At 42.3% G+C, this 27,310-nt stretch overlaps 2 protein-coding genes across 7 annotated transcripts in view; both read left to right on the plus strand.

Moving 5' to 3' along the window:
• Nucleotides 1–18,502, plus strand: part of LOC142572267 (zinc finger MYND domain-containing protein 11) — a 106,133-nt gene extending 87,631 nt beyond the window's left edge. For all 6 annotated transcript variants that reach the window (XM_075681245.1, XM_075681243.1, XM_075681246.1 and 3 more), the window contains 2 exons: nucleotides 6,904–7,077; nucleotides 10,772–18,502. In XM_075681245.1, the coding sequence (XP_075537360.1) occupies nucleotides 6,904–7,077; nucleotides 10,772–10,894 (297 nt within the window). In that variant the 3' untranslated portion in view covers nucleotides 10,895–18,502. The remainder of the gene's footprint in view (nucleotides 1–6,903; nucleotides 7,078–10,771) is intronic.
• Nucleotides 18,503–19,841: 1,339 nt separating this feature from the next.
• Nucleotides 19,842–27,310, plus strand: part of LOC142572268 (formimidoyltransferase-cyclodeaminase-like) — a 29,748-nt gene continuing 22,279 nt past the window's right edge. The window contains exons 1-5 of the mRNA XM_075681247.1: nucleotides 19,842–20,077; nucleotides 22,335–22,518; nucleotides 24,123–24,251; nucleotides 24,338–24,426; nucleotides 26,551–26,730. Coding sequence (XP_075537362.1) covers nucleotides 20,021–20,077; nucleotides 22,335–22,518; nucleotides 24,123–24,251; nucleotides 24,338–24,426; nucleotides 26,551–26,730 — 639 coding nt within the window. The 5' untranslated portion in view covers nucleotides 19,842–20,020. The remainder of the gene's footprint in view (nucleotides 20,078–22,334; nucleotides 22,519–24,122; nucleotides 24,252–24,337; nucleotides 24,427–26,550; nucleotides 26,731–27,310) is intronic.

Below are 27,310 nucleotides of genomic sequence, written 5' to 3' on the forward strand. Positions count from 1 at the left end.
CTCATCGCGAGAAGAATCCACACAGAGCTTCACCCACCGTGGTTGCTTAGTGGCTATGGTGTTGGGCTGCTGAGCATGAGGGTGCAGGCTCGAATCCTGGCCATGGCGTCCGCATTTCGATGGGGGCGAAATGCGAAAGCACCCGTGTGCTTAGATTTAGGTGCATGTAAACGAAACCCAGGTGGTCAAAATTTTCGTAGTCCCCCACTACAGTGTGCCTCATAATCAGATCCTGGTTTTGTCACGTAAAACACCATAATTTAATTTTTTTCCACGCAGAGCTTTAGGAATTATCTGAAATGGTTGTGGAGGAGACCTGACATTGAATGTGATCCCAGCAAGTACTATTGAATGTCACAAGTTTCACTCTCCTCGAACCTGGTTGCCCATTGTCCTGCTGTTTTATCTTGTCTACATGCTTTTTTATTTTTTTATTCAGTAATTTGCAAGACCAATCCTCAGCCATGTTGCTTGTGACACTTGCTATTAGCAGTGTATCGTACGTAAATAGCAAATGATGGCTTTGTATAGTGAGTTCACTTCATCACAGATCACATGAAGAGCACCAAAATATATCAATCATATCCTATTTCAATCAATCATATTTATTTCCTTTGAAAAGTAGGAGTGCAGGACTAAAAGCTCAAACAGCTTGACGAGGTCTCGACCCCTTACAAGTTCGCAGAACAGCAAGATGACGGCCAGTCGTACATTATAATTGCAAAGTGAACAAGCGTTAAGAGTGACAAGTAATACAGAATGAAAGTAACAAAATGGCAAACGATCACAAGGAAAATGGCAGTACAAGGAATCAACAACATGAACAGCAGCAGTGAACAAGAACAGAAAAAAAAAAGGAAGGCGTGTGCTAGTCCTTCAAATAATTAAGCTGGCAAAAACCTTTGATAAGACAGTTTTGTACACAAAGGATTGAAATCTTGTCGGTTCAATATGGTTAGTAGTGAAGGTAGTGTGTAAGACAGATTGTTCATCAGAGGAAGTTCTAGGGGTAGGTACATACCATAGCTCTTTATGTCTGGTCTGACGAACACTTGTATTTACTCGCAGTCTTGCCAGATGAACTGCATCATAAATGCCAAATTTAGCGAAACATTTAATACAACATCAACCTATAATTTTAAAAACAAAACACAGGAAGAGTTTCATAATTAGAAAAATGGGGTTCTCTGGAGTAAGTATAATGTACATCAGTATGGCTCTTTTCTGCAGCAAATCTAGCTTGTGCAAATTTGTCGCACCAGTTGTGCCCCACACCAGGATGCACTACTGCATGATAGATACCACTAGAGCATTATGTAGCATTACCATCACCGTAGTAAGGATAATGCATCACATAGGGGCAATGACACCAATGGCAGATGACAATTTGGACTGAAGGTAATCAACATGCTCATTCCAGGTAACGTGCTCTGAAAGATGTACTCGAAGGATATTAACAGAATCTACCATTTCTAAGTGCTGAGAACCCTGATGCAAATTCATATCAGTGGTCAACGTTTTACCTCTAGGCATGTACAAAATTACTTTCGTTTTCTTAGGGTTGATTTTTAAACAGTTCGTCACAACCCAGCATTCTAAATCGGACAGCGTCTTCTTAGCCTTTAATTCTATATCTGATTCCAAATTGCCTGTAATAAAAATGGTTGTGTCATTGGCATACGAAACAAATATAGCATTGTCTGTGCAGTGTATGATGTCATTTATGTAAGTCAAAAATAAAAGTGGCCCCAAAGTGCTTCCTCGCAGCGTACCAGTGATAAATGGCTTCCTTGAAGATATCACGTTACTAGTATCTATAAATTGTGACCTGTTGGAAAAATAAGAGTTCAGAAGTGAGTGGGTGGTTCCGTACACACTGTACTTTTCTAATTTGTTAAGAAGGATAGAATGATTAATTATATCAAAGGCCTTAGAGAAATCTATATATATGCCTAGTGTCATATGTTTATGGCGGAATGCATCTATAACAATTTCTGTTAGATTTGGGAGGGCTGTTTTTGTAGAACAGTGCTTTCTAAAACCACGTTGAGTCTTCAAGCAAGTTGTAATGGTTAAAATAATGATGGTAATCACATATGCATTATTTTCTCAATACCTTTAGAAAAGACTGGAATTATTGAAATAGGCTGATAATTATTTAGGGTAGTTTTATTACCCCGCTTAGATGGGAACAACATGCGTAATTTGCATTTCCTCGGAAAACGTACTTGTAGACGTAGATATGGGTGATGACTGAGAATAGCGCTTATAATATCGAGCACATACTTTATAGGGCGAATCTGGATGCCGTCGGCATCTAGTAACTTGTTATTGCTTGTAGCGCTGATACAAAAAAAAAAAAAAAAACTTTAGGGGAGTTAGTTGGAGCAAGGAAAAGTGATGCACCATTTCTGTTTACTGGAAGAAACTGCGCGTAATTGTTGAGGTTGTGATCGACGTCCTGGTAGGGCACTAGGGTAAAGACTTCATTAAACACGTATGGTATTGCATCTCTGGAATGTTGCTGCCCATCATGATGCAAAAATATTCTGGAATACCTGAGCTGGAGTTAGGCTGTAACAATGCATTCAATTTACGCCAAAGTACATCAGTATGTTAATAAGCAGGGTCAATGAATAGTGCTAAAAAATCTGCATATTTGGCCCCTCTAAGCTTATTTGTTGGACTGTTTCTATATTTCTTAAACTCTATAAGCAAGGCTTCATCTCTAGATTGCACAAATTTGGCATATAAAGCATGTTTTTGTTTAATCATATCGAGAAGCTCACGAGTCAGCCAAGGTTTCCAAGCTCTAGATGGCCTGGTTATTTTTTTCCTTGGGAAGCGTCTATAATATAACGGTTTGAAAATACTGAGGAAAGCGGAATATGCAGAGTCACTTTCTTGTGCCTGGTAAATGCTGTTCCACGCTTGCTAAGTAATGGCATGGCAAAAGGCCTCAAGATTTGATGACTTAATGGACTGAACATAAACTGGTTGCTTACTTTTCCGAGTCACATGTAGGATATTACTCACTAGCAAAATGATACCTAGATGGTGTCGCTAATATCAGTGTACACAATGTCGGCCTCTAATGACTCAATATTTGTTTGATATGAACACGTCTAATAAGGAGGCACTGTCAAGTCACACATGTCGCTCTTGATATTGTACTTGAAAATTCGCACTTTGTAATTTAAGTCTGGAAATCCTTTTGCAGCTGGGCAGATGAGAGCATGTTTATATCGACATCACCTCCTAAAACAACATTTTTTGTTCTGTTGCATAACCGAAAAGCTTTTCAAGGAATGCAAAAAAGCGGGTTGCATCACTTCATGGTGGCCTGTACACAAAAGAGAACAAGTTTGTACAGTTTTGTACTGTTAAAGGACCCCTCACTAGGTCTGGCCATTATGAGCCGACAAGCACAGAACATACAATCCGCGTTAATGATCGTATTTGCAAATAATTGCATTGCTACGCGCTGCAGAAAGACCTGAAATTTCAAACCGAACACCGTTTTTCCTTCTCGCAGCGACCGCGCTCCAAGCTGGACGGTGAGGCACTCGTGTCCCTGCGCCTACGTGCTTGTCGCCGCAGTGTGACGTCGCTCGTGATGACATGTTACTTCGAGAATTATTCAAGGCAACATCTGTTATTTGTGTGATCTGTTGCTTGAATTGACAAATTGAAGTTTAGGGAAATAATAACACACAAACAGAATGCCTGCATGTTTTTTGTTTTACTTCGCGTCAAAGCAAGAGAGATGTACTTCCGCTTCATCTGCTTGTTCCCACAGACATGCAGGTACCGAAACTGCCATTTTCTACCGTGTTCCAGCACGTGATCACACTCTGCAATCCACTTGTTCTGCCTCAGTATTCATGTAGCACTGAAGTATACCGCTAGTCATGTGTACTTGCGCACAGCGTGCTAAATCGTCCGCTGCGCAAAACGAGTCAACCACAACAGCTTGTGCGCAACGCCATCAGAAGTGTGCAGCACTACAAGAGAAAAAAAAAAATGAAGGCGGGGCCCGTGACGTATGCGTTACACGATCCTTAAGGTCTGGCATGGGAGAACGCAGGGAAGGAATTTCGCTTGCGGAGGCTAGACGGGGAGAGTGTAGAGAGTGTCTCACTGTGCAGTGGAGCTCGCCTCCAGAAATCACGGATTCGCAGCACTGAAATATTTCTATCTCGGCTATTCATGAGCCGATGTGAAAAATTTTTTACGGCGGAACGCTCCCTAGAGGGACACGTAACAGCTTCCAGCATATAACCAAAATTTGCTATGGGGCCTGGTGTGGGGCCCTTTGACGCCTCATAATCGGAAGTTATATCTGTAAAACTGTCGACAGGTTCAGCAACAATATCATCTTTGAGCAAAATCGTAGCATTTCCCCCTTGCTTACCCTGACGACTACAGAAAAAAGATTGATGACCAGAAAGCTGTAACAGATACAATGTGGGCGTTAACCAAGTTTCTGTCAACATTATGACAGTAATCAGTGTTCTGAAGCTGTGGATTAACATGGTCAGTTCATCTGTCCTATTTATGAGAGACCGAACATTTTGATGAAAAAGCTTCACTGCTAGCTTTTTAGCTGATACAAAATCCTTTACTTCAGAAGCCACATAACTCATATTTCAAATAAAGAACCACAAGAAAATGCTCACATTTGTTATTCCTGCGTCATTTCTGGCAAGTCGTCAAGATGGGCAATGGGAACAATTGAGCTGCCTTACGATTTTTGGGGTGAAGATCTTGCCATTACAATACCAACCATATTTCCAGCCAAGTGCTTTATTTTTGCCATTCACCGCTCCAGACAAGCGCTTCCTAGCTGGACATGTTTGTTGATGTAAATCCTAGTGCCGGACTCCAATTCTATATCTTCAGTTGTCAGTATTTTTTTTTTTGTCTAGCTTCCTCTAGAAAACAGTTGCGCTTAGCCCTGTGTGTGTACTGTACTACAATATTAGGGCTATCAGCAGTGCCTGTAGTCCTCACCCAGTGGCAAGCTTCAACATCACCATCCTCAAAGGGTACATCAATTGCATCTGCAAGTTTTCTGGTTGTTTCCCGGGTGTTTTCTTTTGGCTTCAAAGGTGCACCTTTCATTTCTATGTTGAAACGCCTGGTATATCGTACATGTTGCAAGAGTCTTACTTCATTATCCTTGAGGTTTGCGAGCAGGCCATCTCGGTCCTTTTCCAGACCCATCACTGTATTCTTTTAGATCAGTTTTCATTTTCCATCTTACTTGCAGATGTTTTCATTTCCTTGTAGTTCTTGTTTGCAAATTCCAAGAATCCCTGTGCAGCGAGGCACACTTTTCATCAACCGGAAAAGCAACTGATGATTTAGCCGAGTTGAGCTCACCACTGGGCAGGCGGCTAAGGAGATGTCAAGCTAGTGTTCATGAAACAAATGACTGCTTTCTCAGAGTATTTGTTTTAGCACTGGAAAAAACTAAACTTTTCTTCAAGATCTAGGTGTAATTTATGCTATAAAAGCAAGTGGTCTTTTGGATATTGAGAATTCAGCAAAAGTATGCATGTGAACAAAGGTGATGAGAGTATCATTGTTGTCTGCTGGGCTGTTCTTCTAGAAGGCACTTAAATCTCGAATCCTCTGCTTGACATGCCACATGCCTTCTAAGAAGAGGTCTATAAAGACTGTGCACAGTTCCATTCACAGATGGAAAATCTTGTGTAGAGTCTACAACACGTTTCACTTAACAAATTGCACTCTTCCTTGTTTACCCACCGTGATTGCTCAGTGGCTATGGTGTTGGGCTGCTGAGCATGAGGTCATGGGATCAAATCCCGGCCATGGCAGCCACATTTCGATGGGGGTGAAATGCGAAAACACCCGTGTACTTAGATTTAGGTGCACGTTAAAGAACCCCGGGTGGTCGAAATTTCCGGAGTCCTTCACTACGCCGTGCCTCATAATCAGAAAGTAGTTTTGGCACGTAAAACCCCATAATTTTTTTCTTCCTCATTTTTGCTCGCACTTGTTTCTCATGGTTGCACGTATCTGCTTGGCAGTGAATTGCACTGCTAGCTGATATACAGCGGAGACTGCGGTTTGCTGGAGAGGAAACAGGCTAGCTGATGTTGCCCTGTCATTGACATTGTGCACAAATTCTTAACCCTCATTCATTCGTAGTTGCAATCCATTGTACAGTGCTGACCAAGCAGTCGGTACCACTAGTGCTTAAGATTGGAAGAGATGTGTGGAGGTATTCACTAGCAGTGAATAATGCCAGAGCACGTGTTTTCATTTTGCAGGCAAAGCTGGGTTTCATTTTTTTACACTCTTGGCCCTGTTTGAAGCTCTGCTTTTGATTTGATATTTTTGAAATGTTGAGGTTGGGTGAGTTCATAATTCAAAGTAAGGAAATGAAAAAAAAAAATAGAAACCAACGATGTCTTTCTTCACATCATTGTTCCAGTCTCCTATGCTATTTTCCTAAGTCACTTGAAAGTCTCGGTCATGTCTGAAAGCATTGCAAAATGTGCAGATACTTCCCAGTTGTCGCTTGATGAATAACTTGCACCTCTCGGGAGAGGCTGAAACGGTGAAATGAGCATTGAAAGCCTGCATATGTGCGACACAAACGTTTTAGGGGTGCTCAAAATGAAAACATTTCAGCCAGTTCTTTGTCAGAAAGACATCAATTTGACAGATGTGCAACTAATGCAATCGCTTCCCCTCTGCATTTCACCTTTTCCTGAGAGGCACCAGAGGTGTCAGTGAGTGCTTGTGGTGTTAAGTTTTCTCAGTGTCTTCTTCTACTTCTTGTTTTTTTTTGCACTCTTGTAATTTCACTTTATACCATGAACCTAGCACAACAAGCTTTGTCAAAATCAATTTGCACTTGGTGGCATGCAGGTCCAGAAACAGTGTGAAGCAGAGAAGCTGAAGGAAGTGAGCGGAGTTCTGGAACGCATGCGGACAGAACTGGAGCAGCACAAAGCTCGGGACAAAGAGGCCCGCGAACAGGAGATTGTGAAGCTGCAGGAACGGCACCGGCAGGAAATCTCTGAAACCAAGAAGAAGCAGTGGGTGAGTGTCCTGGCCAGCTGTGCGATAGCGTTTACCAAGCAGTCTTAATTTTACATCCTGCCGTTTCACCCCTTTCGACCTTATATCCTTGTCACGTGGGCACCTGCAAACTCCGTTGAACATGAAACTGCCTAATAGAGATTTACAACAAGGGAGTTGTGACTGTGTCACATGGCACAGTACGAACTTTCAAAGGGAGCCGCATGGGACACAAATGGCGCTGTTGCACTTATCTCCGCATGCAAAATTTCACATATGTAGTCTCACTCTTAAAGCAATCTATACATATAGAAAAGCTGGGAAGTACTTAGCGCGAGAAAAATGAATCTATATATAGTTTTTTTTTAACTCTTTCGTTACCACACCTATTGATCACCGATGATTGATGCTTTAGATTGCCAATTTCGACATGTTGGACCCGTATCTTAATTTTTGACGGACCTTTTTGCAAAACAATGAACGTATGTTGTAGCGAAAAGAGGCGTGGCTGGAACCAGATATGCATGGATGCATAATCTTGTAGTTGCCCAGCTGCGCTGAGGGCGATCAGACCTGGAAGAGGCGCATTACTAGATGAACTGGTGAAGTACGTTCTTTGGACTTCTCATCGAACCATCCTCAGGGGGTGCCGAAAAGGCGGAACTGCAAGATGTGTTACGAGGACCGTAAAGTTGAACAAAAACCAGACATACTGTGGGAAAAGTGTGGAGTGCACCTATGCTTCACAAAATCCAGGAACTGCTTCACTGCATGGCATGAGCGATGAACTGGTGTTAGTTTCTTTTTTGTATCTGAAGAACAATGGGGGTACCGAGCTTTTTTTTTTTTTTTTTTTACACACTATTCCCGAGTTAGTTACCTTTGAAATTTATTGTGAATTGCCTTCGATTAAAATGCTTTTGTAGATACTTTTTAAAATATTTTTGTGTTTATCAACTGGCAGCGAAAATGGCGCTTTCTAGAATTTCTATTTTGCCTAATAAATTTTTTTGTTTGGCAACTTACGTTTTTGGAAAGAGCATTCATTATGCACAATATGGTATGTCACAATGTGTGCTGGAATATTATTGTAGTCATAAACCGGTGCGCAACTGACTACAAGTTGTTGCATGCTGTGAAATTGTGGCTGCATAGGGTTACTGCCACTGTGCTCCTCTGATGCTAGTGCGTGCGACAAGGACAGTGAGATGCCGATATCGCTCATTGTGATGTGCAATCACCCGGAGCACACGAACAAACGAAGTGGCAGAACATTTCCCCATGCGGCACATGCTGGTGAAGCATTCTTGTAGAGTGTACAGGCGCCGATTACCTTAAAAACAGATTAAGAACTTCCATTATTTGGTCTGTTAATAACTCAAGAAAAAAAAATGTAGCATAGCTAAAATTTATTAGTGATCTAGTTGTGACAATTTTGTTCGCGCAGTTTTCATTGTAGCTGTAGCTATCTGCAAGCGAGTAGCAGATATTATTTGATAAAGACAACAGAGTTCAAAGGAGTTTGCAGGTGCCTGTGTGACAAGGGTATCAGCACACTATGGAGTTTGTTTAGCATGACAAAATTGCAAATAATTCTTGAATCATTTGCAGCAGTAGCAGTATCGAATGGCAGACAAGGCAAGGTGGTAATAATTCATAATTGTTACAAACATTGCAAACAAACCAAGATGAAAATTAACTTGCAAGTGCAGAGGAATGCGGACAGTTTTCTTCTTCTATACTGTCACCTTTTCTTTGCATTGGAACATGTCTTCCGTCACAACAGCGGAGTGGCCTCCCTCGTCTGAAGCAAGAACATGCAACTTGCTGGTGGCAAGCCAGTCTCTTGAAGGCTCCAGACTCTAGTATCACTCGAGGGGTTAGGTTGCTGGTCCTTGATACCACTTCTACTTACTCCAAGATAAGATGCATTAGGTCCCTACTGCCTCACAAAAATATTTGTTAAAAATTTTTAAAATTAAATTCTGGGGTGTCGTGTGTCTCTACTATGATCTGATTATGAGTCGCATCATAGCGGGGACTCCGGATTAATTTTGACCACCTGGAGTTTCATGCACCTAAAATTAGATACACAAACATTCTTGCATTTCGCACCTAGTGAAATGGCGCCACTGCGGCTGGGATTTGAACGTGCAACCTTGAGCTCAGCAATGCGATGCCATAGCCGCTAAGATACTGTGACAGTAGACATGTTTGTACTTTTTCTGTTATACTTTTATTTCTTTCATTCATCTTCATTGTGCTGTTTTAATTTGTAAACACTTTTGTTGTTTGTTGCCGAAAGTACAAAGTCCATCGTGATGTCCTGTGGTAGTTCTTGAATGGTGCAGGGGCCTTAAGGTGCCCGTGCATTGGATAGCTCATTTGCGATGACTGCCCAACGCTTAGCGTCTAATCTTCTCTACTTGTGCACAGGAAGATCTCGCAGCAACGCCAACCACAGCACATTATTCTGGAGGCTGCAGTAGATGTTGCTTTGTAAAGCTGGCTTGGCTTGAGGAAGAGGGCAATTTTGATGCGTAGTTGATGGCATCAGCACGCACAACAAAATTGAGTACCTTGCAGCACTTTCTAACAAACTTGCAAAGCATCTCGGACATGGCGGGAGCGTCTCCTCAAGCAAGAATTTTCCAAAAGCATTTTGTGTCACTGGAGATAAGTAGAGCTGCAGAGAGCAGCAAGAAGTACTCCTTAACGCTTTCCTCTAGTTTACGTTTGACCTAGCTTGCCGACAAATGCTACATGCTTTTAAATAAATCTGAGGAAGCTTTTTATACCCAGAATTGTTATTAACGTGTTAAACATGGTTGATGTGCATCAGTCTTGGTCACAGCACACCGGTGACCATTTCTGTATGCCTTTTGGCTTTCACAACTCTGCAAGGTTTATTTTAAACATGGCTACATTATAACACGGGTGCTTGCACTTGCATTTAAACACAACTGCAAAAGTGCATTATGTGACTGTCTTGTTTTCGTCATTTCTCTTTTTGTGCATTGCGTGTTTGTTTTTCATGCTGTGTTACTCACCGAATGGCGGCATCTGGTGCTCATGGGCTGGCAATTATTGGTCATGTTGGCGAGTAAAGGAATCTGATTTATTCAGCCTACAACCATTGCCTGTTTCTGTGATGTCATGGTGCCAATCAAGATATGGTGGAAATAAAGTAATTAAAGGCTGCAGAAAAGTACAGGTAATCTTTAGGCAGATATTCCAAGTTCTCTGCCTTGTATAGATAAATTAGATTTGACACAGGTGCTTGCAAACGTTTTCTACTATGGAAGCATGTTTTAGGCATTGGTATAGCATGTCTGAAGGTGGTTGATAGGGGCCATTTCATTCGGTAGCAAAAAATCATACTGTAACCTTGTTACTTATGGATAAACACAGACAAAAGGGACTGTATGCAACGTTATCTACAGGAGCAGGACAGCCAGAGGCCATGATGGAAACCAGCTCGGGCCCAGAGCCCAGATACTCTTCTCCGTTTCTTCTGTCACCGGTCTCTTAAGATTCTGTGGCATCGTAACAATGCATTGTTCCAGTACTCTTTTTATGTAATTGGAGCACATCCATGGCACATCTGTGATTTTGTATTAACCGTAACATTCAGCGAATAAAAAGATAATTATTTTCAAACAAGTGTTTTCAGTGCTCAAATTTAGCATTACTAACGCAGAGTTTGCCTTTGCAGTGCTACAACTGTGAAGCAGAAGCAATCTACCACTGCTGTTGGAACACGTTGTACTGCAGTGTAGAATGCCAGCAAGTTCATTGGCACAAAGAACACAAGCGCTCCTGCCGACGCAAGCAGTGATTGTACAGCAGTCATCATCGTCCCTTCTTCACCATTTGTGAATCTTGCACTGGGACCGCTTCACACCACACCACCATCATGCAGACACCATCTTCCTGTACTTTCCTAAACCAAAAGAAAAAAAATATGGTGTTCTTAAAGCAAATTTTTAGAAAAGTTGACGGTGAAAGTTGTAAAGAATGGGTAACTCACAATTTGTTTTTTAGTGGTGCAATACTAAATTTGACGGCGATGCAAGCATGACTTATTGTCACATCTTGTTGCGGGTTTTGATGCAAAAGTCTGGACGGGTTGAGATTTTGCTGCAAGACTTTGCAGTAGTGGAAGAGGTTCATATACCAACCGAGCCTATGTCGCTGGGTGCATGTTTTTTCGGTCAATGTACATGAAGTGTGGTGTTGAATGTAGAATGCAGGCAAGTGTTGAAGGTTCTCGTTCTTGTAATGCAGTGGAGAAGGCAATGTTCGACTAGCGCCGCACCGCTCCTTGACAGGTGAAGACTTTGAAAGCTTGTTACTATGACAACGTTCATGAAGACCAAACATAGCTTTAGGGCATAGATCCCTCTCCACTTTGTCCGGCCCTTTCTAATGACCTCGAATGAATATCTCGCTAACCTGTACACAGATACGGGTTCGACGAATTTTGATGATGACACGCACACACACTGACATGCGACAGTTTAACACTGTTCGCTACTTTTCCTGTTTTCCTCCCTCCTATGTAAAGCCTAGATACTCGCTTCTTCTTCTTCTTCATTGATGTTTTCCTGACACTTTTGCTATGCTTATATATGTAGAGCAAGGAAAGTGTGTGAAGAGGCACGTAGTGGGTTATGCTAGACTTGAGTTGGTGTGAGCAGTTTGCTGCACATTTAGTAGTACCATGCATAACTTAAGATCGGATGCTGAAGTTTTCCCTAATTGCAGAAAAAATATTTTTTCACCGTGTGAATTAGTGTGTGTGCTATGCTGTTTGGATGTATATAGATCAACCACAACGTGATCTAAAGGAAGGCTGTTTCTGAGGTATCAAGGAAAGCGTAAGATGTTGGAATGTAAAGCATATGCCAGGGGGCTAAGCAAACCATGTCTGAGAGCTCGCAAGAAGCTGATGACATGCACAAATACTTTTGCAATTTTTTTTGTTCATTCTTGGTGCCAAGCTGCTACCTGCTTCCCGAAAGTAACGTACATGGTCTTGCAGATACTGAAATCTGGCCCTCAACATTTGCATTTGTGACCCACTTCTGTGGCATTGGGATGGTTCCATATTGTAGCACACGTCCAGCACAACTTCCCACACCCTCGCCCCTGTGCACATAGACGCATGCAATCTATTGTACATTACTTCTTCAAAAGGGCCCTTATGCAATGTTCTTTAAGTTGGCTTCCCCATAGTCCTGGAGATCATGGCAAAAATGACCAGAGAAAAAAAGCTGGTGCATTCAAAAGTGGAAGTTATGAGCTGGGTTGCCTGGTCTGGTGTAATTGGGGTTGGTCAAAGGATGTCGGCAGACTAGTTGGTTCGGTGTCACGATTATGATGTGCAGTGCGATTGGATGGGGACAGGCAACGGAAATGAGAAAGAAAATCCTGCAGCTTTGCATAGTGCTGCCAAAAGGCGTTTGGTGAGGGTTAGTCGTATATATTGTACCAACCAGTTGAGCGGCATTATCTAAGGCCCCTGCAGATAAATTGAGAAAGGCAGCACTAATGTTTTATTTTCAGTGCTAAGCAATGTGATGACAAGCTGTTTTTCTCCCAGAAGGTCATAGTATGGTGTACCTATGCTTCCCCAAAAACCCTTTTTGTCTCTGGTCGGTGCAAGCTCTGGCATTGTTGCTGCAGTATTTTAAGTATGTAAGGATGCATGCTTTTAAAAAAAATTGAGCTAAAGTAGACCTCATTTTCTCTTCCTCCCTCCACGTCTATTCCCAACTTTGTGTTTAAGCATTCTACTTTAAAAAAATGCAAGGTGTGGTTCACCAAACATAGCAGGATGTGCACATCTGAGCTGTAGAGTGCTCACAGATGACTTGCTTTGTATTTGCATACACACAGCACATTCCTAACGTTACTTTCTTTCTACATACTCGATAAGTTGCGACAACTGATTGCACATGTCATTCGGTAGTTTACGAGCTCTATATGCCTGCACACCTGCAAGGCAATGCATGTTGTATTGCCATCAGCCTTCTGACAGCCTGTTGCAACAAATTTTGTGCTCAGAAAAGGCACTTTAGTCCAGTGCTGTAAATAACAGTGTGACCCCTGAATGTTTTTATGTATGCGTGCTTTTTTTTTAGTGACTGTAGATTTTTATTTGTTGTGGTATTTTTACTTGGCATATGTACAGTTCACTTTTTAGCACTGCAGCAATCCTGGCAAAATACCAGTGACTACAAAAGTATGCTGCTGCACTCTTGAATTTGTGCAACATTGTAGAAACCAGTCTGCCTTCTCCAACCTTCTGTTGTTGTTTCTCAGTGGCTTCGGGGCAAAGTGCTTTTAACTGCGCTGTAGCAGAGGATTTTGAAACGTTGCGAAACCGTGTCATTGTGATGCAGAGCTCATGCCAAGGAAGTTCGTTACATGGCAGGATACAGCTGAAGCATCGTCATCCTAGTCATTTCATGTTGCTCACTAATGTTATAGGAAAATATTGAAATTTTTCTCTCATTTCATTTCTTCTCTTATTTCTTGCTCAGTAAAACTAATTTGGTGGCTTTTTCCCACACGAACTTACTTGTCAAGTGCGTCACTTTAATGCAGTTTTGAACCACAGTGACCCAGAAACCTTTTGCAAACCTTCTTGGTGCTAAAATTTTTCATGGAGATTGCATCCTGTAACCCTCTTCAAGACATGCATTTGATATTGAAACCGTTGTTTTGTAACCTGGCTCTGAGCAAGACCAGTTCCCGTGTCAGAACGTTGGCTCCAGCTATATCCCTTGTTCAACCATAGTTGATTACCTTGTCTTTATCTTCTTGTGAACCTTTGTCTTGTTTGTATTGTTACATACTCGTCGTTTATAGGGGGCGTGCGAATCTTCAAACATTTTGAATAACAAATCTAGTAGTGTGCTATTTGATGCGGTCTGCAAATCGAATAGTTGGTATTCATAAATGCGAATATTTTTTAATACTCTTCAAATATTTCAAAACGTCTGCTGCACCCAATTAAACATAAAATTGAAGCATGACTACGGTAAATTTTCACCCCAGCAGGGTATAGTACAGACATAAAACATGAGAACTTGCGTAATGAAGCAGGTTACGTCGCTTAGGTAGCCATACTTTACAGGCTGTAGAACAACCGTTCTCATTTTCTCAAGTCCTGTGAATGTGTACATACTGTTTGCTTCTAATGGCCCATTTGTGCTTACAGTAAACAACGCTTCACAATCTACTATGTAATGACAGAAACTTTATAACTTTAGGACTACTAGGATGTGAACATCGTTTTATATTGTGATAACGGCTGTTCATTATTAGAAAACTATTCAATATTCAGTTCGATTTTTGTGTGGTGTTGTTCGATTTGCATTCAATTTGGTCTCAAAAATTGCTATTCACCCCTATAGTCATTCATTTGAGGAGACTATACTCTGACCTCGTAAACATGCCGCAGTTCAGAAAACGAAAGCAATGGGTGACGATTCGAGCCAATTGCCAAAGGCAACCGGCTCAGTGACTTGAGGAAAGGAGGAAGGCTGAGCCATCCTGGGCTGCTGGTTCTTCTGCGACCAGTCCATTAAGACAGTTTTGGGCACAAGGGGATTAGTGGCAGACCAGACCAGCCCTTCTAGTTCGCTGTCCTAATTGGTCGATGGAACCAGTAGCATTCTCTGCATTGGTGCACGTGATGTTGGTGAGGTAGTGTATAGGCTGCTTGGCCAGCAGAGTTTGCCCCCTTTTTGGAGACTCCATTTGTGTCGGACAGCATTTTTTTCCCCCTCTCTCGTTGGCACTGGACAAAGTGGGCAGGTACAGATGTTGAACATGTTATTATGCAAGACAGGCTGTAGTGCACAATGTCAGTGTGAACAAGGTTTAATTCTCAACAAGATGTTGGTCAGCAAAAGAGATATTTAAAGGTTACTAGCCATTCACTAGCGAGTGCAGTCTGTGCCTATTCAGGCCTTTTTAAAAAAATTTTGCTGCAAGGCATGGCTACCTAAGACTTCGTATGAGCCTCTGTTTCTTCAAGCCCTTGAAATGTCCATTCCTAATGCTATTTACGATTCTGTTTCTTTTGTTGCGTGCAATATTGTGAATGGATAGAGCTGGCAAGACTGATTTTTTTATCCTTGACAATTGTGCGAAATTTTCCTGACAACCAAGTGGGTGAAGTAACCATTAAAGTGAGGAATTAATTAATACTATGCGGCTGCTGGCTTGTACAACATTGGTTTGAACCAAATGCAAACTGACACATGTTTTAATTTCTTAGCTAATAAGGGGGTGAGAATGAAATTGATTATCGATTTTCTAAGTGTGGACTCCCGGTATAACATAGTATTTCAGTGGTTAGAAATGCCTGTTCAAGAAATGCAACTTTTTTTTTAGTTTGTGTGGTTTAGGGAGCGTTGGTTTCACCTCGGGCACGTGTGTGGATGCAGGGAATTGCAAGGATGCTGGCTAAATATTAATAGGGTCAAGGTGTTTGTTGTCAATATCTGGTTTGTGGTCTGCACTTCTTCTTTTTGTGTGTTTTAGATCAGTTTAACACTCAAGAAAATTCAAATTGTATTCTTAACGTCTTGTTGGCAGGTGCTCCTTAATAGAAGCTAATATGGCTGTGGAAATTGGCTCGGAAAATTGTGAAATCTATATCTGTTTGATTGATAATGCAGTTGTCTCCAAACAGTGAAAGGATGAAGGCAGACTGTACCACAGGAGAGCGAATAATGGTTATCAGGACTTCTTTGTAAAACAAATATGGATGCAGATCTTTCCTGCAACTGCGTACAGCCCGAGTGAAGAGGTGCAACACTATACAAAGGAAACGGGACAGCCATGTGTCTACTTTCCTATCTTGCATTTGTCGCACCTCTTGGCCGAAGATCATAGCATACACCTTGACCAAAAGATGTATGCCAAGATGGTTGCAAACCAGTGAGCTCGGACAACCTCTGTCAATGCAAATCTTTCTCTCTAGGAAGCACCATCTTTTCCCCACAGTTATGCTAAAGTATGCATGTGATTATTAGCACTCCTAATTGGCATAAAGTAGGTTACAGATAATAAAACTGCAAAGAGTGGCGTGTGCTTGTTTATATGCAGTGTCGCAGCATCCTAACCATAAAGCTTTCCACTTATGCAATAGAAAAATGCACGAAGGTAGCCTTAGCTTTGCAACAGAGCCTTTATGTGTCTGCATCGCTTAAGCTATAATTGACCTTGCGTGTTTGTTATTGTAAGTCGCAAAAAGTTCATTGCATCTGTGCTTTCTGCTTCTAAAAAAGTTTTGACAGACATTGTGCTTGTTTGTACTGCAGGAATGTTGGACACCGTGTGCGCTAGGACCGTGTTGGCTATGAGTGCGCGCAGTGTGGTTATCTGAACCGTCGTTGTGCTAGCTTGTGTACTTCCAGACCGTGCTATGGGCACACGTCTTGGAATCGTGCTTGAACGTGCGCATTGGATGCATGCTAGAGATGATTATTTCTTTCAGTGTGAAGTATTTGAACTTGCTTCTAGTGTGCTGGAACTTTGGGTGATCAAGTGCATCCCCTTCAAACTGTTAGTTTCTGTCAGCCTGCTTGACTATTGGCATTGCTTGTTTCTGTAATTGCTACTATGCCAGCATTCTAAAGATGCTTCCTGCCACATGGGTACTCTGTCGGGCCTTGTTGCATCTAACTGGAAGCAAGAGACAAGTTGACAGAGATGGCTAAACTATATGTTAGCAGTGTCACTTATTTTCAGTCTATATATGCTTCATTGTGTGCCACTTCTTCAATCCTGAAAATCTTTGCTACTGAAAAAATGCAGTTTTCATTTATGTGATGCTGGAGACACAGCTGTGCATGAAAACTACTCTGTAGCCTCATATTTAGACCTGGGAGCTGGAAGGAATTGATTACATGTCGCTATCTAGGCAGGTGGACTGACGGCAGACAACATAGTTTTTTCTTAATCCAGGATTGCTTTGTGCTATGCGAGGACCATATGCGCATTGCATTTTTTGTATCTGAATGCGTAGGTTGTAGGTCGAGTAATGGTGCACGAGATGTCTTGACTGAAGTAGCGCATCAACTGATGCAATGGTGTGGGTTACATCAAGCTTTCTGATGACCTCTCATGAGCATAGATGTTTGCTGTGTTACTTTGCATTTTGCACAGCAGGTGTTTGATAAACTGAGCATGCATGGTGGGAACAATTATAATGGTATCTAGTAAAAAGTGCAATGTCGCTTATGTACCCTGCACTGAAGGGTAGGCTATATATATGTGGAATAGTTTGTGTAAGTTCGCATTTTGAATAATGAAGCAGTAGTGAGGTAATATAATGTAGGATTCCTTTTACTCGATTCTATTTCTTCCTTATCATCCACTGTTCATGACCAGCTGATCCTCGATAATGTGCACGGAACACTGCTCCGACCACTTCACAAAGTGTAAAGAAGGTATAGCGTTAAAATAGAATTGTTACATTATACCAGCCCCCGTTTTGATTACTGTTCCTTTGCTATATGCAACTGAATAGGGACCGCATCTTTGAAGAAACTGTTTATCAGGTGCATACATAGGCATTTAAAAAGCAGTAGACCAGTGGATAGTACCTTTACCATAGTGGTTACTTGCCACTTCACGATTTCTTTTCATGCAGTCTTGATTTTGCCACTGGTAGCACTCTGCATGCTAGTTTTGTTTCAAATTTTCGTACGGCTGAATCTCCAATCGCATTGTTGTTTGGAGATTCAAGGTCATGACCCAGCAGCTGTTATCTTGCCGGTAATAAAACATTATCAGGTTGGAAGAGGTAGCACCACCGTGCTTTGGCCAAGGAACAACTTGGAATCGCAGTTGACTGTAATGCCTTCTATTTCTGCTTTGAAAGCTGCCCGGGCAGTAAATTTTATTCTTGTCCATGGTTTCATGTCAATAGTTAAGTCGTGGCTACGCTCTCTTATCAGGTAAATGGGAAAAGGATGCGCAGCATTTGACGGAATTCCTAGTTTGGTTGCATTTTTCAGATTTGCCATCGGAAATGGTACTGAAACCACCACTTGAAGGCTTCTCGTGTGTTGTCGAAGGTCTTCTACATGCTTGGCACTGCTTGGAAAATTTAGATGTATGAGTGGTGGTGTTTGGTGGTACATGCCATAGTCATCATGGGGAACTCGGTGTTACGTATACGGCAAACTCATTTTGTATAAATTATGCACTGGTTTTGTTCTGTACACTTGTTTATTGTGTGTAGGGCATGCTCGCTAGACGTTCATATTATGCCATTATTTGGGCACATAGCATTAGTGCTTGTAAACTGTTATGTAGTGTGTTGTCTAGTGATGTATGCTTTGTCCCCATGTTCTTTTAGACTGTGTGGACAAATTAAGGATGTTTGCTGAATGATGCTATTAAACTGTCTTTTGTGGGATATTTGTTGTTTCCTTTCAATGAGCTATACACACTTGTAAAGCTGGTGCACCTAACGTGAAGACACTTTAAGCACTATCACAGCTTCTTTTCGCAGAACTGCAGTTTTCTGGTAACATGCGCCACCTTGCTAATGCTGCAAGAGTACAGTGGCTAAAACTGCTAAAGTAGCAAATTTTGGCCAGCACAATGGAAAAGGCAACTGTGCAGGACTGGCCCTGCAAAACTGCATGCAGTTCCAACAAATTCGAAAAATCTCACTCGTGCATGTGTCGTCATCAAGGCTCGGAGTGATTGTGCATTTTGAACAGCAAAATATTTTGTTGTATATTGGTTGTTACCCTGCTTATATGATAATGGCTGTCGGCTGCGCTAGATAATGGCATAGGTATACGTGGTGTACATTGTGCTCTCCCGGCATAATCGTGCAATTTCGGCCTGTTTGTCTTTGAAGGTTACCCATTGCCCGTGGCTACGTGAGGAGGCCGCCCAGCTAAGCTTGCTCGGAATAAAAGTGTGTTATGTATAGTGGGCAAAGAGCATTCGCCGAGGGGCAGTCGGCGATTTCTCCGTACATTAAGGAGATAAGTTGGGTTTCAAAGAAAGCGCGCTTGTGTGCAGCATGAGAATACAGAACATGACAGAGATCATTGCGGAGCAGCCACGCGCAAAGGGCTTCTCGTGGAAGCCGCCGTCACATGGGTCGGCAGAGGTGGCATTTTCACAAAGCTCGATGGACGCTGCCCCAAGTTCGAGTCTGGATGGTGACGAAACGCTTTAAACGGAGCAGCTTCGCGAAGCACCCGCGCGCGGCTGCTTCGGGCCAATAGAGCGGACGTCACCGGCGCTTTTAGTAGGTCCGTACGACGTTTTCACCTTCCAGCGGCACTGCTGTGCTAACAACGCGTTGGTTGCCTGAGGGGGCATTCAAGGGCTGATAAGAACTCTGGCGCCGGAGAACCGGCCAGGGACGGGCCTGTTATCACCTCCCACAATTTGCTAATGGCTTTCGGAAGATGCTCAGTGTCACTTTTGCCACATTTACTAGAAAGCAACCGTAAGCAGCCTATCTCTTGAGATAGAGAGAGGAAGAAAGAAAAGCAAAATAATAGAGTGGTATACATCTGGAAAAAGCATGGGAAAAAGTATGCATGATGCCGTGCTTGGAGAATCATTGGTATGCACCACTGCCATCTGCACAGCTAAGTAGCTTTGTGACGTGGTTTGACAGGCTCAACGCCGGACTAAAGCCCATCCCACCAACCCAGTTTAAATTTAAATTAAAAAAAAAAAGAAAAACACTAGCAACCCAAAGCACGATTGATTTACGGCGCCAATGCCTGGATGGCGCTGCCGTCACTTGACGCTTCGCGTGTGTTACAACCCAGGCGGCGCCGCTGCCGCTGCTACCTGTGACAAGGTTCACTAGCAGACGATAAGCGTAACAACCACTTCTATATGTAGTAGCCCTTCCAGCCACCAAAGAGCCTGCAACGTTTCCAATTTGCACTTATCCAACATGCGTACAAAGATCGTGGAATGCGTGCCCAACTTTTCTGAGGGCCAGGACCAAGAGGTAGGTGCTCCTAAATTTCCAAAGGTGTGGTCGGTTTCACAGTTTGCGCATCGCTGGCCCGTGAAGTTGCGTTGGCTCGGTGATTTTGCACACACACGATGTATGTTTAAGTAACTGGCCACATCCTCGCGCGACTACTGTGCTTCAGGTATGCTCAGCACCTCGCGTGGTAAACGTTTGTGCGCAGGTGGGGTTTATATGCATGCTTTCGCGTATACCCTACCGGGTCGAAACCGCGGCTTTTCGAAATTCATCTGAAAGTCAAGTAGATTTCTCCCTACGTGATTAGCTTTAGTTGTTCGCGTGCCCGACAATTTACTTTTGAAAATTGCTAAACATGTGTAGATATGCTTAATCTAGCTCAGTGCCAAAATTATATAGGTCGATCAACATATATATGTCTCGATCATGTCAAACCGACCCATCTCTACAGTGCTCTCAAGAAATTTGGAGTAGTGCGGAGGTTTTAACGAAGAGACGGGAGGAGAGGTCGACCAGAAGATCCGTTGACGAGAGTGCATTTGCTGAATAAACGTATTCAAGAGCACTGCAGTGAAAAGTTGATCAGGTTTCTAGCATATACGTAAATTTAATTGAATGCTGCCTTAATTTATGTCAACAAAGAGCCAGCTTGATGCTTCCCTTAGGATTTGTTGTGCAGGCGCGCTATCTGTGGATTGTCGTTCTGAAAGGCTCCATGTGCGAAGAAGTACTGCAGCATCGTGAAAATAAATTAAGATGGGCAACGGAATATCGGTATCCTCGCTCGACAGCAGAGAGAGAGAGACAAGGCCACCATGGCCAAGGCTATGTTAAAAACAAAGTGGCCAAGCTAACCCAGGCAGGATGGAAGAGATGATAGGATATTTGCTTCATTAACCTTTTTTGCAACTACCAGCAACATTGTAAGCTAGGCAAAGCTTACAAGGCACGTACTGGTAACGAAGCACAATACAATTCATGGAACAAAGGAACTCCAATATCTAGAAGACCCAAGTAGCCAAAATTGAGCTGCTGACATGAGTTTGTATAGTGACAGTAAGGAGACAAGGTTCAATAGAGTCGACTATAGTTTAATTTGCAGTGATGTATGACGAGAAGCAACAAAGCAGCATAGGAACAATAACTGACAATTGATACTGGTGGCAAAAGAAAGGAAGGTCAGCCTAAGAGGAAAGGGTGAAATACCATCCATAAAGGTATACTGCATGAACACCATGAAGTTAACAAAAGATTGAGTGGATAAGTGACAGGGCAAAGCGCAGGTGAACACTTAAAGCAGCAACCCAACATAGCAAGGGACAGAGCTGACGGAGAAAAACCCGGCCATATTGAATCATAAGCATATACCTGAAGGAATAGGCTGGTAGTCTTAAAGTTACAACAGTGCATCGATTAGACCAAAAGTGTAATTTCTGGTGACTTGTTTCTTGTGTGCAGCATGTGTATTTTAGCTTTATCAAGTGCATATCTATGTGCAAAAGTAACAGAGCACACTTGTACCAATATTTTATATGCAATTGCACAGCATGCGACATTGTCACTGTTCTTTATTGCTTATGGTGTAGAGCCGTTCCTAAATATTATAGTAAAAAGGCATCAGTAGAGTTCAGCGATTTCTACAGCTCCGGACTCATTTACCACAATGGCAGGAGGCTCTCACAACAGGACATTGTCACATTCACAAGGACAACTTTGCGATGGGCATGTTATCTTCACCCGCTACGTTATTGCCCGCTGTGGCTCCTGAAATGTACACACAGACATTGCCACTGTCATAGTCTGCGTAGCGCACTGAGCTTTGCAGAAATTGCTAAGATCCAAAGATGCGTGATAGCACAACCATAAGCACATCCAGTTCACAACTTCGCATTGCCCCAAAGGCACGAGTTTGACTCCCAGTGGCAGCAGCAGGCTTTATTGTTTTTCTTTTGCCATATGATCAGGTCGATGCTGAGAATGAGATGGTGACCTGATGATTATGATGACACTATAGATGACAACGGTGTAATGAAAAGTACAGATGAAGAAGGCTAACCCAGTTTCGAGATTTCAACTGCTGTTGCAGTGAAAAACTATAGCAATGGTAATAATTTTGCTGGTTCACTTGATAATTAAATTGGAAATGAGAGATAATGGATTCTTAATGTTTCACGCTGGTGCATAAGAAGATTGAGTGCTGTTGTGCTGTTCTTAAGCGTGGTCAAATGGCGACAAATCGCTAACTGCATCACCCCTTTTGTCAACTTAATTCCAGGTTATTGACGAGATAACAAAAGCCATCAAGTCGACGCAAGGCGTGTCTTTGCTGGGTGTCGATCCAGGTTCTTCAACCAACCGAACTGTGTACACATTTGTGGGCTCACCTGATGCAGTCATCCAGGGAGCACTCAATGCTGCTAGGGTTGCCTACAAACGCATTGATATGACAAAGCATAAAGGTAAAGTAGCTGAGATGTCCACTGATTTACGTGCCAGACTAGTTTTGGGAATATATGCAGAATTTATGATTAACATTAAAACAAAGATTCACCCAACAAAGGCCTAGGATGGTGAACTTCTCCTCTTGCATGAGCTGCCTGCTGCCGGGTGTGCAAGGTATTTGATTTAGGATGACTTCATGAATGACAATAATATTTCAGACAAGAACTGAAATATTCATTCTAAATTTTCTCTGTTGTTTCTTTCACTGTTGTTTTGTAAGACTGCTGAATAAAACTATAAATAGTCTCAATTACTGAGTGAATTTGGCTCTGATAATAGCTGAATTCTCGGATCAGATAATTCATGTTGATATTGGGCAGTGGTTCCACAAGAGCTGTCTTTAGTGGGTTTTCAGCATTGTTTGGGTCTTTGTTAGACTTTGTCTCAGTGACGCTCCCCATACAAAGCAGTGTAGCAAATTTGTATTGGGAACGAGGATGTCACATTGGGGGGGGGGGAGTGGGCATAAACTTACAGCGAGCCACTTTTGGGACGCATAGGCCCTGTGGGAACAAGAAAATGTATTACTTAGGAGTAGTGCCTAACGACATCGTGCGCCAAAATCTTGGCTGTTTACTCTACCACTTGAAGCTGCTCCACAATAGTTACAATTGGCATTTCAGGGTTCTCACTCATCATGGTGTTCAGCTGCTGGAGAAACTCAACCACCAAAAATGGCATATGACCACTGGCAGTGCTTATTTCTCTTTGGCAAATATGACAATTAGCTATAAACTGTTCTCACCCAATAAGTAAAGGATTTGGCGACATTTAATAAGGTCACGATCTCAAAGTCCACTGTAGTCAGCGTATGAGGTGACTAGGACAGTGTACAGCTTTATCCTGTGTATCAAATTGGAGGCTGATATCATGAAGAAAATGTTCTGGTTAGGTCACAAGGGGGTGGCTGAAGACAAAGTTGAATGCCTAGACTGATATAATAGGAATATTACGTCTATGGTGGTTCAAAGCTGTGGCCTCAAATACCTCGCATACACAACATATTAGGCAGAGCTGCAATTTCTTTTGTAACTGTACTTTGTAAATAATCTTCATCATAACTACTGCTTCACTTGCACAACATTGTAGCAATTCCTTGCCAATGCTCACACAAAATTGCAGTACTGGCCCATATGGCTTGTGGCCCATGTAAAAGGGCCAGTTTGTCATAGTCCTTATCAGGGTGACTGTGCTCGTTCTTCAAAACACTCATTGCATTATAAAGCCGCATATGGCATGTCTTTACATCTTATATGAGCAACTTGTACCCTGTATCTTTGTTGCGATGTAGTCAACACTGAAGCATTATTTTCAACTATAAATATAGATCTTTCTGTTTAATGTACCACTGTTTAAGTGCAGCAAGGCAATTACAGTTGCTCTTTGGCAATACTTTATTCCTCCTTGTCTTGTGGGGTCAATATGTTAAATGACCTTTTGATTCTAGCATTGGGTGTTTCAGCTGGAGTACCTTTTCACTATAGCAGCACAGTATGTTATGTTACTTGGCCAGCATGTGTTACAAGTGTTAAGTTAGTTTATTTTTATTGTGCTTATACAGGAGAGCATGCCAGGCTTGGAGCATTAGATGTGTGCCCATTTATTCCTGTTCAAGGCGTTGAGATGGAGGAATGTGTCTATTGTGCCAGAAAGTTTGGAGAGAAGCTTTCAGCAGAACTGAATGTGCCTGGTATGTATCCCTTATGCTGATTTATTGTGCGTGTCCACTTTGCCCAGAAAAGTAACTATATTAGCTGCCCACTTCTTTTCTTGCAGTTTACCTCTATGGCTTTGCAGCACAGCAGGACTACAGGCGTAGTGTGCCACAAATTCGTTCAGGCGAATATGAAGGACTCTGCGAAAAGGTAATAGACTTCTCTGTCGCATACCAAACAAAAATGTTGATGTTTCCAACCTGAGTAAACAGTAGCATGGGAAACCACATGCTACAGGCAAAAATACAAAGAAGAGCTTTGAGGAAGGTCTGTGAAATGGCAGACTGGCACCAATGTAAAGGGTTCCTCAGCATGTTTCGGCTCTGCAAGCAAACAAGTGTATAGCGTGTAAAATATATTGATATAGTCTGCAAAATAGTACACCAAGGTACACTGCAGCAATGGCTGGAAATGCAAACAAAAGCGCGTGCACACCGTTATTTTCAGAGTAGTTAGTTTCCTTGACAGCAGATACGATGTCATAACACTCGCTTACGTGTCTTAGGTCTAACCTGCAGTACACGAATGGCCAGCAGTAACAGGAACTACATGGGGATTGGATTACCATCAAACACAGAGTGCGCAAGACGACCACCAGAAATTCTCAGCACGACAAAATAAGAAGGTTGTGCCCGCCACAATGGCTTAGTGGCTATGGCATTGCCCTGCTGGGTATGCTGGGTTGTGCGTTTCACATGGTCGAAATTAACCCAGGGCGCTCTACTACAGCGTCCCTTATAGTCCACTGCGCAGCTTCAAGATGTTGAACCTGCAGTGTAGGCTAGGGAGAGAGAAAAAAAAATGGGGGGGGGGGGGAGTGAAGTAAATGTCACATGGAAGAAGGCAAGAAAGGAATATCACTTGGAGATGCTGGCCGAAGAAATGGGAAAGAGAGCTTCTGCTGCAGGAAGGCTAACCAGCCTTGATAAAACATTGCCTCATGATGTTTAATTTGGTTTAACTGCCACTGTTACTGAACAATCTGTAATGGTTGGAAGCTCCCTGGACTGTGATTATGATTTTCAATGCAATACCTGGCGAGGGATCCTTTTAGTGCAAATGGTTGGTATTGAAATTTCGCAAATTAATACGAGTAAGAGGCTGCTGGCATACCAACTCTAGTTTTCTCTGAATATGTCGTATTCCTTTTGTGAAAGGTTCAATTTACACAGCTCGAGTGGCATATTGTGATGATTCATTTTGTTTTAAATCATTCGTATCAATATTCATTACGCCATGAGGCCAATCCGACTGATAACTATACACTGTAGTGGCACCCAAGTCAATGAACAAAGGTGAAAAAAAAAATGACAAATGAATTGTGTCATTACAAAATATGGTCTTTTGTGACTTCCTGTCAGTGCATCAGACATTTGTGACCTAATCTTTTGCCTTTGGCTTTGGCTAGGTTAAGTTAGTGAAACATGTTTTGTGGATTTTGAAGGGCCTTTGAAAAAGTAAGCATTAGAGATAGCTGTTACTATTGTAGATGACTTCACTCAGCAAAGCCGAAAATTCAAATTAAGAAAAGTGTGGTGTGTTTTATCAGAATCAAGCTCTGAGCATGCCAACCATGATCACCCGTGTCACATATGTAGACAGTCACAGTTTGTGTGTTCAGCATCATAGCTGAGACACTAAAGCCCTTAGCAGCTGTTTTATAACAAAACATGCAGGAGCGTCAGCTGCAGAATTTAGTAGCAACATTATTTGAAATGCAGCTATCTCGGCACATCTAGTGCATTTTGTAATTGTTGTTGGTTCACACACACTCACAGCACTCTTTGAAACAAGTAGGCAAGGTCATTTTACTCTTTTACTGTGTGCAACATGTTATTGAAGCCATAAGGAGCAAATATTTGAATGCCAAAATAACCTAAAATAAGTGCTCTTAAACTTTAAATGACTTGACAACCACCCATTAATTTGGCTTAGGGGCTATAGACTGCTGTTCCGTAGAATGAGGATTCAGTTCTTTTTCCAGTTACCACATTCTCATTTAGGCATAAAACAAAAATATTTGTGTACTATTGCAGTCCTGGTGCACCTCAGTATCACAGATGTGGATTTTTTAATGTTAAATACAGTCCTGCCAACTTGACAATGTCCCTATACTAGCAGAGATTGCTTAGTGTTTTCCGGGAAAGATCTGCTCCCACATCTCATCACTGCTTTGTTTTGAAAACATGAGTCGTTTGAGAGTTATTTCTTAATGAAAATGAGGCACCATTTGTATGTGGCATGCAGCAACTGCTGAGTTCTATGCTTACACAGATCCTAAAGCCTGAATGGAGACCCGACTATGGACCAGCAGAGTTTGTGCCACAGTGGGGAGCCACCATGTCAGGGGCTCGCAAGTTTCTCATTGCATACAACATCAACATCCTCTCTACCAAAGAGCAGGCACACCGCATTGCACTCGACATACGAGAGGAAGGAAGGGGCAAGGGACAGGTAAGAAAACTGGTAACTAGTAACTTATACACAATTTTAAAAGCATAGGTTTGTTTTTGGAGTTGGATGGATTTTGATGGTGTAAATGGTGGTCGGACAGCATTACTGAAGACGTTAAATTTAGCATGAATATTTATTTGTGCTGTTCAGTGGGTTCAGATGCTGTGGAGAGGAGAGAGTGGGCGATGAGGAGAGGGAGAGATTTTGGTGCAAGCGGTGATGGGCATGCCGGGAGGGGAAGGCACGCTGACAAATGATTGGCACAAGCAATGACTTCTTTAGGCCACCGTGATGGTGTGGATACAGCACGCTTGAAACCCCACAGTGCATGAGATCTGCAAGAAATGCTGTCATATGAGCTGTTGATATAGAAATACTGTAACTATGCTGTCAGGCCACAGTGGTTAGGGCCAGTTTTGAAACAAAGAAATGGTAAGGACACATTTGGCATCTCGGCAAGCATGTTAACTTGGCACCATTGCATGAAAGTTGTAAGGACCTCCTAGTAATGGCACAGCTCTCAAAAACTTAGTTTTCTTTCTTTTCAAAATTTGTTCATCGCTTCCAGACTCATATGTGA

Source organism: Dermacentor variabilis, chromosome 2 (assembly GCF_050947875.1).
Source record: "Dermacentor variabilis isolate Ectoservices chromosome 2, ASM5094787v1, whole genome shotgun sequence".
NCBI classification, from domain to species: domain Eukaryota; kingdom Metazoa; phylum Arthropoda; class Arachnida; order Ixodida; family Ixodidae; genus Dermacentor; species Dermacentor variabilis.